Source organism: Vulpes vulpes, chromosome 13, assembly GCF_048418805.1.
Source record: "Vulpes vulpes isolate BD-2025 chromosome 13, VulVul3, whole genome shotgun sequence".
Classification (NCBI taxonomy): Eukaryota; Metazoa; Chordata; class Mammalia; order Carnivora; family Canidae; genus Vulpes; species Vulpes vulpes.
In genome coordinates, this window is record NC_132792.1 from 120,868,852 (window position 1) to 120,882,587 (window position 13,736).

General features: G+C 35.2%; 1 protein-coding gene across 1 annotated transcript in view; it reads left to right on the forward strand.

Moving 5' to 3' along the window:
• DNAH14 (dynein axonemal heavy chain 14) overlaps window positions 1-13,736 on the forward strand; it is a 317,326-nt gene that overhangs the window by 71,947 nt on the left and 231,643 nt on the right. The window contains 5 exon segments of the mRNA XM_072733718.1: window positions 616-866; window positions 5,316-5,442; window positions 11,914-12,193; window positions 12,621-12,666; window positions 12,754-12,851. Coding sequence (XP_072589819.1) covers window positions 616-866; window positions 5,316-5,442; window positions 11,914-12,193; window positions 12,621-12,666; window positions 12,754-12,851 — 802 coding nt within the window.

Genomic DNA, 13,736 nt, shown 5'->3' on the forward strand with positions numbered 1-13,736 from the left:
TGGGATTATTTTGGAGAGCTCAATTTGGAAATTTGGGTGGTACTAGTACTACTGATGCCACCCTACATTTTTTATCAAAATATGCCATTCCCCCAGCAATGTACCTAAGTCATTTATCTTAAGAGATACATTGTTTAAAGGATAAAATCTAATATTGGATTTGATGAACTTAAATTTTTTCTTAATTCTGTGTTATGTGCCATATATATGTTAAAAACACAAAGGCGTCTAATTGCTGTAGCCTAGCATAAGGGAGGCAGTATTAGACTGAATTTTAGGAAATCTTTTATTTCCATTTGACTCTTCCCCCCAGTGGTGGGTGTACTTGAGGAGGGTCCCTCTATGTAGGAACGCTTAGATAATCATTAGTATGTACTTTCTATTTGAGTCCCATAAACTCATCTCCTTATAATTGAAACCCCAAACTTCATAGGCTTTTTATTTTGTCTGCCATTTAGATACAGCACAAGCATAAAGTTTTAATGAAAATGATCATCATAATGTTTAGTTGCAGTGTTATTCAGACTAATGAAAATGCTATACATTAGAAGTCATGCTATATTATATCAACATAGGAAATTATCACTGGTTTTTCAATTGTTCATTGAATTGTAGGTGGCAGAAAAGAAAGAAATTAAAGAATATTTTGAGTCAAACTTCTCTGAAGATGACACAACACATTTCAAACTGCCTAAATATCGACGTTTATTAGAAACAATTTTGAAGTTTCTGATGTTGGTTGACTACATATTTCAAGAACTCATCCGTCAACTAATGAACACTGCAATCACACTACTTTTTGAATTATTTAATAATTCTGCTAGAATGCCATTTTCAATGGAAAAAAGGAATGAAGATCTCATTAAGTAAATCCCACCTTTTTGACTTTTATAAAAGGGATATTATTATCATAATGTAATATATTTCCACTTATAGAGGAAATAGCCAATAATTTAAACTAGAATTTGTAGCACATTATATGTACTCAGCTTTTGCAATTACCTGAACTTCTTATCTGGTAATACTTTCCTTCATACTGTGCATAAAATTTAAGAAAATTTCCTCCTCCTGCCCCCCCAAAATTCTACCTAGGTTAGGTTGCTATGTGAAGTACATAACGCATGTACTTGAAGTGAAATTTGAAATTCAGATAATAATATCTTAGTGTAAGTATGTCCCAAATATTACCTATACTAAAAATTATCATCTTGGAATTCAAATTTGATGTTCTGTATTAATTTGCTAAATCTGGCAATTGTATGCATAGGTATGCTGTATCTTCAAAGTTCAGAACTAGTTCTTAAAAAATCATTAGTGAGGATGATTCTGAAAGTAGCCACAGAGTTCAGTTGGAATTTGAGTCAATTCCAACTACTTATTGAAAACAAAATATTTTTACCTATTTAAATGCCATTGTTAAAACCTTTTTATTATTTTCCACAACTGGATCTATCACTGTAATTTGTGAACCATGGAATATGAATTGACATTTGTAAAATATGTTCAAACTCAGAATTTAGCAATATCATTTTAAGTCAAATCAGAGTTTTAATATCAAAGCTAGAGAACAAAAAAATATATCAATTCATAACATTTTGAAGAATCTTAAAGATAATATATTATTTCTCTAATTTGTTATTGAATCCAACAGAGCTTAAATCACTTTTCTAAGGCCTCATAAGCGATTTGGGGGTTTTTTTTGTTTTTGTTTTTGTTTTTTATAAATATTTGTTATTATTTGTAAACTATTTTATTTTATTTATTCATGAGAGACACACAGAAAGAGAGAGAGAGAGGCAGAGACACAGGCAGAGGGGGAAGCAGGCTCCATGCAGGGAGCCCAATGTGGGACTCAATCTCGTGTCTCCAGGAGAAGGACCTGGGCCAAAGGCAGACGCTAATCCACTGAGCCACCCAGGGATCCCCCTCATAAGCGATATGAATCAGTGCCAGGACTTTAACCTGTATAAGAGCACAACTGTTTAGTAATAGCACAATATAATTTTATTTTTCCTAAAACTACAGGAGTATGTATATGTGTATGTTTGTGTGTTTAAGAGAACTTTTAAATTTTGAACAAAATTTCTTAAATGATTTTTATTATTAGAGTTAATTCATCATGTAATAGAAAATTTGGAAAACAGAAATTACCCTCATTCAATAACTTAAATTCAATGTCTTATTATTTTTGATATTTCTCGTAGACTTTTCTTATGTAATTTTGTTGTAATCATAGTGTGCTATTTTGTAGTTTATTTTAAAAATACAACATGTCTTATATATATGTTTTTTAATGTTATAAGAGGAATACTTGTGTAGTAGTTCAAGTACATGTGTTTTTGGAGTTTTGGAGTCATACCACCTGGGTTTTAATCTCTGTTTCATCTCTGAAAAGCTGTGTGACTTTGGTTAGCTAGTATGCTAACAGACATTAGGAAATGCTTTAGACCTGTTTCCTATCTATAGACTGGAGATACCAGTAATACCTATATCATAGTGTTGTTTGAGAATAAACACAAAGTAAATGTCTGCCAAGTAGGAGCTACCATTATTGAATCTGTTTCTATCGACCTTCTTAACAGTATTGGTTTGTATTTCCATAATAACTAATGATATGGTATATCCTTTCATATGATTAGTGGCTACTTGTATATCTTCTCTGAAGAAACGTCTTTTCAAGTCCTTTGTCCATTTTTAAGTTGTGTTGTCTTTTTATTATGTTATAAAGAGTCTTTAAAATATATTTTGGGTACAAGACCCTTATTAATTCCAAATAATAGATAATTTACAAAAGTTTTCTCCCATTCTGTGGGTCATCTTTTCACTTTCTTGATAGTAACCTTTGGAGAATGAAAGTATTTAATTTTGAAAAAGGCCAATTTCGGGGGCACCTGGGTGGCTCAGTAGTTGAGGTCTGCCTTCAGCTCAGGGAGTAATCCTGGGGTCCTGGCATGGAGTCCTGCATCAGGCTCCCTGCAGGGAGCCTGCTTCTCCCTCTGCCTATGTCTCTGCCTCTCTGTGTCTCTCATAAATAAATAAAAGATAAAATCTTTTTTTGAAGAAAGCCAGTTCTTCTTCAATTGTATTTTAAGTGTCATATCTAAGAAATCCTTGCCCATTGCAAGGTCATGAAGGTTCTATTTTTTCTTGTAAGATTTTCAGTTTTAGCTTCTGCATTTAGATCTTTGATCTACTTCCATTAAAGGTGTTTTGTTTGTATACAGTGTGAGATAAAGGTCTAAGTTCATTCTTTCCCACATGGGTGTCCACTTGTCCCAGCACTGCTTGTTGAAAAGACTGTTCTTTCTGCATTGACTTGTCTCGGAACTCTTGTTGACAGTGAGTTGACCATAGGTGTATGGGTTTATGTCTGGACTCTAAATTTCATCAGTTGATCTATATGTCTGTCCTCCTGCCAGAACCATACTGTCTTCATTACTGCAGCTTTGCAGTAAGCTTTGAAATTGGGAAGTGTGAATCTTCCAGCATTGTTCCTTTTCAACATGGTTTGGGCACTTTTGGCTCTCTTTCATTTACATATGAATTGTAGAATAAGATTCCCAATTTATGCAGGAAAAAACAGCTGGAATTTAAATAGGGATTGCATTGAATCTGTGGATAAATATGGAAACTTTCATTTTAATAGTATAAAGTTTTCCAATCCATGAACATGGGTTTATCTTTCCATTTATATAGCCTATTTCTTCAGTGGTCTTTTGTTTTTCAGTGTATGTGTCATGCTTCCTTTATTTATTCTGAAGTATTTTATTCTATTTGATACTACTGTAAATTGAATTATTTTTTTAAATTTTATTTTGGATTATTAATTGCTTGTGTATTGAAATAGAGCTGAATTTTATATATTGATCTTGTATCCAGCATCTTTGCTCAATTTGTTTATTAGTTCTATGTTTGTTGATTTGTTATTCCTCCTTAGGATTTTCTTTTTTTTTAATAAATTTATTTTTTATTGGTGTTCAATTTACCAACATACAGAATAACACCCAGTGCTCATCCCGTCAAGTGCCCCCCTCAGTGCCCGTCACCCATTCACCCCCACCCCCCGCCCTCCTCCGCTTCCACCACCCCTAGTTTGTTTCCCAGAGTTAGGAGTCTTTATGTTCTGTCTCCCTTTCTGATATTTCCCACGCATTTCTTCTCCCTTCCCTTATATTCCCTTTCACTATTATTTATATTCCCCAAATGAATGAGAACATATAATGTTTGTCCTTCTCCGATTGACTTACTTCACTCAGCATAATACCCTCCAGTTCCATCCATGTTGAAGCAAATGGTGGGTATTTGTTGTTTCTAATGGCTGAGTAATATTCCATTGTATACATAAACCACATCTTTTTTATCCATTCATCTTTCGATTTTTTATAAAAATCCTTCATTTTGGGGCACCTGGGTGGCTCAGTGGTTGAGCGTCTTTTCCATCCTGCTGAAATGAGATATGATATTTTTTATTGTAGTAAAATACAACTAACAATTCAGTATCGCTAAGTGCATTCATAATATTGTGCAACTATCACCATATCCATTTCCAGAACGGTCTTCATCATCCCAAACTGAAACTCTGTGTCCAATAAACAGTAATTCCTCATTCCCCATGTGTGGCCCCCTTCCTCCCACCAAGCTCTCGTGACCTCTAATACAAATTCTCTGTGAATTTGCCTATTCTAGATAACCTCACTTAGTGAAGTTTTCATACATATTTGAGCTTTTTGTCTGGCTTATTTTGCTTAGCGTGTTTTCAGGGTTCATTCATATCGTAAAATGTATGAGAATTTCTTTCCATTTCAAAGCTAGATAATAATCCATGTGTGTATATATCATGTTTTATTAGTCCATTCACCTGTTGTTGGACATTTGGATCGTTTCACCTGTTGACTCTTGTGAATGATCTTGTTATGAGCAGTGGTGGTGTAAATTTCTGTCTGAGGCTCTCAAGTGGAGCTGCTGGGTCATATGATAATTCTACATGTAAGTCTTTGAGGAATTTCCCTGCTATTTTCCACAGTAACTGTACTAGTATTATTCCCACCAGCAAGCCGCAAGGGTCTAATCTTCACCAGCACTTACTGTTGATATCTTTTAGAATATAGTAGCTATCCTAAATGGTGTGAAGTTATATTTCACTGTGACCTTGATTTGTATTCCCCTGATGATTAGTGATGCTGACCATCTTTTATTATACTGACTGGCCATTTGTATATATCTTCTTTGGAGGAATGTCTATTTTGTGTTCTGGATATTAGTAAGATCTAACAGTTTAGAAATATTATGTTTATGTTTCTTCTTTCTTAATCTAGAATATACAAGGATATCTTTGCTTTCACTGGAAAGATAAATGATTGTGAAGGATTTGTTGATAATTCAAACTTACATGCCACTTCTGTTTTAAAGTCAGAAGTAAAAACGGAAGCAGATGTTAATGAGGTAAAATGGTCTTTGAAAAATATAAGCATAGATTTTTTAAATGTAAAGTGAATAAGTTTTTAAATTAAAAATATGATTTATGATTATTCAAAATTTCTTGCGCACACACAGATACCCCTTCCACGGTAGAAAGCTATAATTACACTTATCTCAGTTGGCTCATTTGCTCATGCATTGAGTACTTATTTACCAGTCACTGAGCTAGGCACCAAAATAGAGCAGTGGGCAGAACAATTCCCTGACCTCTTGGAGTTTATATTTTTCAGAGAGACAGATATTGAAGTGATGAGTGCTATGAAGAAACACAAAGGAAGATAAGGGAATGAAGAGTGATGCTGTGTGCTACTTTACATGGGAATAATCAGGAAAGACCACTTATCTGCAGTAGCAGCCACCCCATCCTACCCCCACTCCTGTATACCCCTTACTTTTTGCTGTTCTTCAAAGTACTTCTTTTCCCCTTGTTATTAACTAAAGAATGACACAAGACAAATAGGAAAAATCCTGACAGAATCCTAAAAGCTTTCATTAGGAAATCTTTCCTTGCCATGAAGAATTGTACCCCACTCCCCACAATATTTTATTAGGATTAAACTTTAGATGGTAGATGCTTGTCCTGTTTAGCAAAAGCAGCATTTTTATGAGATAGTACTATATAATATGTATACTTTACACATTTTTCCTTTTAAAAAATATTTTAGGTAGATTTGGTAACAAGGGAAAATGTCTCCATTTTTTATTTTGTTTTTCTCTTATTATTAGTGTACTTTAAAAAAAGATTTTATTTATTTATTCATGAGAGACACAGAGAGAGAGAGGCAGAGACATAGGCAGAGGGAGGAGAAGCAGGCTCCATTCAAGGAGCCCGATATGGGACTCAATCCCAGGACTCTGGGGTCACACCCTGAGCCAAAGGCAGACATTCAACCACTGAGCCACCCAGGCATCCCATTATTAGGGTATTTTAAGAAATATGTTTTAGGAGATTTTTGCCCATTACTCTCCTGGATTGATTTTTCTTATTATTTTGTAGGAATTCTCAATGTCTGTATTGCAGTTATCTTTTCCTACTAGATGGTTTGTTACTTTTATTCCCTTATGATGTATTTTTATTATCAGTAATTCCTTCTTTTCAAGATTTACTTATTTGAGAGTGAGTGTGGAAGTATGGGCAGAAGGAGAGAGAGAGAGAGAGAGAGAGAGGGAGAAAGAGAGAGAAAATGAAGCAGGCTCCCTGCTGAGTGTGAAGCCAACATGGGGCTCTATCTCATGACCTGAAGATCACAATCTGGGCCAAAATCAAGAGTCAGAGGCTCAACAAACTGAGCCACCCAGGTGTCCCTATTATTAGTAATTCTTCATTTCAATGTAATAGAATTTATCAGTCCTCTTAGTTGTGTTCATGTTTAGAATTATTTGCCTTCCTAAGTCATAAATATGTTCTCCTTTATTTTCTTTTTTTTTAAATTTTTATTTATTTATGATAGTCACAGAGAGAGAGAGAGAGGCAGAGACACAGGCAGAGGGAGAAGCAGGCTCCATGCACCAGGAGCCCGACGTGGGATTCGATCCCGGGTCTCCAGGATCGCGCCCTGGGCCAAAGGCAGGCGCTAAACTGCTGCGCCACCCAGGGATCCCCTCCTTTATTTTCTTATGAAAGTTTTAAAATCCATCTTTCATGTTTGTCTCTAATTTATCTGTGTGTAGTGTGTGTTAGGATTCATTTTCATTTGTTTCTATCTGAGTGACTGAGTTACTCAGGCACGGTTTCTTTACATCCATTCCCTGTTGATCTGCCTGGCAGCTCTTTCTTCATTTATCGTATGTGTCCATACACGTATGTCTTCTGTTTCTAAACTGTTACTCTGTTGTTGATCTATCTGCCAGTTACTGTGCCAATCCCACACCAGATTAATAGGATAGCTTTGAAATAAGTCTCCTTTTCTAAGAGTGTCTTGTCTATTCTCAGCTGTTTGCACTTCCATATATGTTTTAGAATCAGACCCTATTTGGATTTTGATTAAAATTGCCTAGAAGATGGGGAGAGGTAATATTTTATGACATTGAGTCTCCTACATGATTGTGTAATTTATTTGAATCTTCTTTAATTTCTTTCAATGTCTTTTATAATTTTTTCCATAAAAATGTTGTGTATTTTTTTGTGGATTTAACCTATGTGCTTTATAGCCCCTGCCTGTACTTTAACAGCATTGTTATTTTAGTAGCTTCTACTAGTTCTTTATGAACACTTCAGAATAGAAATATTTTTATTTTTTTTATTTTTTATTTTTTTTAATTTTTATTTATTTATGATAGGAACACAGTGAGAGAGAGAGGCAGAGACATAGGCAGAGGGAGAAGCAGGCTCCATGCACCGGGAGCCCGACGTGGGATTCGATCCCGGATCTCCAGGATCGCGCCCTGGGCCAAAGGCAGGCGCCAAACCGCTGCGCCACCCAGGGTTCCCTAGAAATATTTTTAAATAAAAATATTTGCATTGCTTTAATTTTTTCCTTATAATTAACATTAAATCAGCACTATGGACCTTTTATGGCCTTCCATTTCCATTGCAGCATTTCTAAACTGCCTTCTAAATGTACCCAATTATATACTGGCTGATGCTTATTGATAACAAATTTTGGATTAACTGGTCTTAATTTTTGCTTATTGCTCAGAATACTGGATGCTTTCCTTATGCTCATTAGCCATTTATATGTCTTATTTTTATGACTTTTTGATATCCTTTCCATTTTTCTAATGGAGTTTTCTTTTTTTCTTACTGAATTACAAAACTATAATATAGAGACTATAACCATTTGTTGTATCATGAAAACATAAATCTTGGTGCACTAATTTTTCTGTGCATTTTTTAATCCACCCTCCATAGTTCACAGTGCATTTTTTTTTTTTTAAATACTGGGATATACATGTTAAAGTTTGTATAGGGTCACTGTTATCCTGCATCTGTACATTCCCTCACTCAAGACCTGTGTCACATGTGTGGCGGTCTAGGTCCAGGTCCCACTACATCACTTAGTAATGTTCCACTAAGTGCCCACAGTGTGGGGCATGTTTCCCAGCTGCTGGAAGTGCTGTTAGCAGACAGCCTTTAGCTGTCGTCTTTTTCAGAGACGGCTTCAAGTACAGACCCCTTGTTCAAGGGCATGCCCCTTTTTGGGGGTGGCCCTCCTGCAATGAACAGTTGTTATAAGGGTGACAAGACATGGCATCTAAATCCTATTCTGGACACTTCTGAAGGGCTGTTTGAGCTCCTGTGCTCCTTAGGGGTTGGCTGAGCTTGTAGTGTGGCTTGTATGACAACTCAGCTCTCCCCTCTAAGACTGTGATAAATAGCCTCTGAAGAGGCTTTCTTATGGACTAGTTGAAAATTTCTCTGTGTTGTGTAGACTTGGGCATGGATTGCTGGGTCATTGGATTGGCACTTCATTTAAACACCACTCTCTTGATCTCCAGCAAGAATAGAAGTTAAAGTCCTGTTACCAGTGCATTTCTCCATATTTGATGACTTTTTAATTCTTGCCAGTCAGGGAATCAGTATGTAATCAGTGATGTCTCACTGTTTCTATTTCTCTTTACCAACGTGGTTTCATATCTCTATTAACTATTTTAATTTTTCTTCTTTGAATTGCATATTGATACTTTGAACATTTTTTCTATTGGGTTTCTTACTGATTTGGGGCTTTCTTGTATATTCTAGATATTGATTTGTTAATTTTAGACTTTGTTAATATTGCCTCTTAACTTTATTTCTGTCCATTAACCTTTGGTATTAGAAATTCTTAATTTGATTTTCTATGTTGCTTATGATTACGTTTGCTTATGTAATGCAATCATATGATTACATTATGATTACAATGCTGTAGACAGCCTTGTGATCCTGGCATAAATCCTGTCTGTCCCTGGTTCTACTCTTGCCCCACAGCCCTAACTGTAGCATGTCACTCATACTTTGCTTTCTAGTATCTGACCTTGGTTCTCTCCTATTTTTGATAAGCTCATGGATATCACCTCAGTTTTTGAGCTCATTCTAACATACAGTCCAAGAAGAGATAGAAAGCAGGGTGCCTGGGTGGCTCAGTCAGTTAAGCATTTGCCTTTAGCTTAGGTCATGATCCCAGGGTCCTGGGGTCAACTGGCATCAGACTCTGCTCAGCAGAGAATCTGCTTGTCCCTCTCCTTCTGCCCCTCCCCCGGCTCATGGTCTCTTTCTCTTTCTCTCAAATAAACAAAAAATCTTTAAAACACAAGATAATTATTTTATTTGAGGATGTATTAAGTTAGAGGTCCCTGCGGGCAACCAGATGAAGATATTTTCATTAGGATTTTGGAAATCTAGATTTGACTCTCAGAGAGCAGGGCCAAAGTGGGGGAGGTGCTCATTTCCCATTGTGTACTGTAGAGTTTAGATTAACTATTTCTCTCTTATACAATCCTGGGGAAATCAAACTATTTGCTGACCCATTCTTTTTGGCACACACACACACACACACACACACACACACACAAAATAGCCAAAAAATTTATTACGAAAAGATTTTCAAGCCCCACTTCATATTTTTAACTGTGAGCTATGGAATCACAGACCCACAACAAACTTCAGCCCTACCACATGGTAGTAACATAGCCTTTGACAAATTAAAAGAAGTTTCCCTAGTCTCAGCTTCTTTTTATGTATAATAAGAGTAATAATTTCTACCCCAGGGTTACTGTGAAGTTGAGGTAAAGGTAGCTTATTTACCATAGTGCCTAGGATGTGATAAACACTAATCAAATAGTAATCAAATAGTATCAAATAGTGTAGTATGCTGTATCAAGTATACTTCAGTATTTGGTCTAAGTCCAAGTATACTGGGCAGCCCGGTAGAGTCCCACGTCAGGCTCCCTGCATGGAGCCTGCTTCTCCCTCTGCCTGTGTCTCTGCCTCTCTGTCTGTGTGTCTCTCATGAATAAATAAATAAAATATTTTTAAAAAGAACCGACTTCCTTTAAAAAAAAAAAGTCCAAGTATACTATATCAAATAGTAACTATAGTATACATATTTCAAGAACAATTCTTTGCAAAATATTTATGTACTATAATATAAGAAGGTATGTAGGGGTTGAGGGCCAGTACCAGAATTCAAGGTTATTTTCCAGAAAAGCTGTACAACATATTATATATTTGTTGGAATTGTCTGTGAAGTTTAGTGTGATAAACCATACATAACATACAATTTACCATTTTAACCATTTTAACGTAAAATTCAGTGGCACTGGTACATTCACAATAAGGTGCATTATTGGTGCTATCCATTTTGTAGTTTTTCATCATCCCACAGAATCTCCATATTTATTTGTGTGGAATGTTTAAGGATTGCATATCACCTTCAGCATCTACTCCAGCTTTTTCCTCAGCAGCTTAACAGGGTGTTCATGGTTTTGTTTATATTGTTAACTGCCTTTATTTGTTAATGAATGGTCAAGGTTGTAGCAGGCAACTTAAAACTACCACTCTAAGAAACACTGGGTTCCTCCAGAACAGTGGATTTATGTGGGGCTCTTAGGGATCCATATGTTAGTGGAGAACTCATGTGTAGACAGAGCCTAAGAGCAAATATATTGTCTAAGAAAGATATTCATACATAAAATACTCCAATTATTTCCAGTAGGGATGGATACCTGTATTGGGATACGTACGTTAAAGTGAAGAACTAGCACGTATAGTAGTGGATTTGAAGTATATTCCTGATTCATAATTCTTAACTTATAGTACACAGTACAATCTCCTCAGCTTTTATTTATTTATTTAAAAGATTTTACTTATTTATTTATGAGAGACACACACACATAGAGAGGCAGAGACACAGGCAGAGGGAGAAGCAGGCTCCATGCAGAAAGCCCGATGTTGGACTCTATCCCAGGAATCCGGGATCACACCCTGAGCCAAAGGCAGATGCTCAATTGCTGAGCCATCCAGGTGTCCCTCTCCTCAGCTTTTATTTTATTTTTTTATTTTTTTTCTCCTCAGCTTTTAAATGATTGAAATTCTTGGTATAAAATTGCTCAATCGATGTATTGTACACCTGAAACTAATATAACATTGTATGTTAATTATACTTAAATTAAAAAAAAATATTCTTGGGTCTTCCCCCTGACCTTTTAACTCAATCTCTGGGGATGGGCCTAAGAATTTGTATTTTTAATAAGCTCTCAAATGATTAATATGTAGTCACTCTGACATTAAGGCATTAATTTACAGTCTTTGGGGGGCGCTACTGCATTATAATGTGTCATATGTTTTACATTAACTGATTTTAACATGGAAATGTCAGTTACATGATAATATAATGTTATTGTTATACTGAAGTTATTATTGATCATTTAAAAGTTAGGTCTGTATCATCCTAAGTTAAAAGGAACGTTATTTCAGTTACATATTGTCACCATCACCCTGACATGTCTATTCATTAGATTTTGAATAGTATTAAAGTGGATGAAGATTTGAGAAAAATCTATGCACCGATATTTGAAGTAACTGTACACTTAAGTGTACCTGAAGAGAGTGACTCTTCAGGAAATTCCACAGAGAAATTTGATGAGTCTGACAAGTCCTCTGAAGAATCTGAGGTGTGTGAAGATGAGGCATCAACAAATGAAGTCAGTTGTGTCATAAAACTCTCAAGTGAAGAACTGCTACCAATAATGAAGAAACAAAAAAAAACATTTTACAACTTAGAAGGAATTCTTTCAGGTAAGATGAAGGAGACTATTAAGAATGAAAGGAAATGTCCTAACAGCCAGAAAAGACAAATGAGAGAGAACTGTAGTAGTTTATATATGATCCATGACTAGGAAGTAAGTGTTAAGAATGCACAAAGTGCACATAAACTTAGATCATTTGTGGTGTGTGTAGTAGTCTCAGTACTCACACCATTTCTCACTAGTGGGGTCCTGAGGACCTCATGAGGATGAACACCACCTGGGATGCTTGTTAATAGTTCGGACTCTCAGACTCCATTAGGATCTGAGGATGAGGTGTCCTGCTCAAACACTATCTTTCAGATGACCTTTCAAGTTTATTCTTTGGTGTTTGGGAAGCACTGACACGTATCAATTGGTCATTGAGCTGGTTTAAGTATCAATGTTTTATTCTCTTTTTTTTCAATGGATTCTTACAGATACAGAAATCATGGCTGAGTTTGAGAATAAATACGTGTATGATGAGTAAGTAGTAGACATTTTTTAAATTACAAGTAATTGTAATTTATATTAGTTACTGTATTTTTCTGAAATAAGCTTTTATTTTCTCAGATTTTCGGAATTTGCTGCAAATCTCTTCTTAGCTCCCAACAGATTAGAGTTTTCAATAAAAATTCAAAATATGGTGGCTGACATTGAAAAATGTATAAGTAAGTATTTTAAAAATTTAGCTAGATACATTGTCATCTTTGACAGTACTTTTTTAGATTTAGGCATTTGATCCTTATACCCAGAAATGTGGCCACCCATTATGGTATATTAGGAGATCAGACATTCCCAGTCTTTGGGATCAATTGGTGTGAACTTGGGATTATTTGAGGATATGGGATTTATACATATAACCACAGAGTGCATAGAAGATGGGAATTAGGAAAACAGCCTAAGGTTTGGATTTTTTCAATGATATACTACAGAATTTTGTGAGACTTAAATAAGCCATATATGATAGCATAACAAATATATTGTTTCCATCTTAAACAGATTTTTATTCTTTTCTAGCTATGTGTATACAGTCTGAAATTACATGGCTGTTACTAGCCTGACCAATGAATTGCTCCTTTCTCCATAATCTAAGTCTTATAAAGATCTTAACACAGCAGGACCCTTGTCAACTTTTTAAATGTTTTAATTTCCTCTTGTTACTAATAAATTTGGAAAGGGATATTTTTAGATGGTCAGATATCTTTGTTTCTTCTAAAAATTTTGCCCACTAATTTTAGCTTTAATTTGTGGATCTAGCCACTAATTAATTAGTGGATCAATTTGTTTGTTCAGTTATTTATTTACATAAATATGGATTCAGTGATCTATGAACATATTCATTTATGTATATATACATGTATTGTGTCTGTGTGTATATTTACCTGAGAAAAACTAAAACATCTTGATCATCTCATCATTTCAGTCACCCTTATACAACAGCTATTTGCATTTTTAGTTTCATAAGCATACATTAGTGAAATTTATGTTTAAAATATTTTATCATCACTATTATAGACATTTTCCACATTGTTGAATATGCTCTTAAAATCATC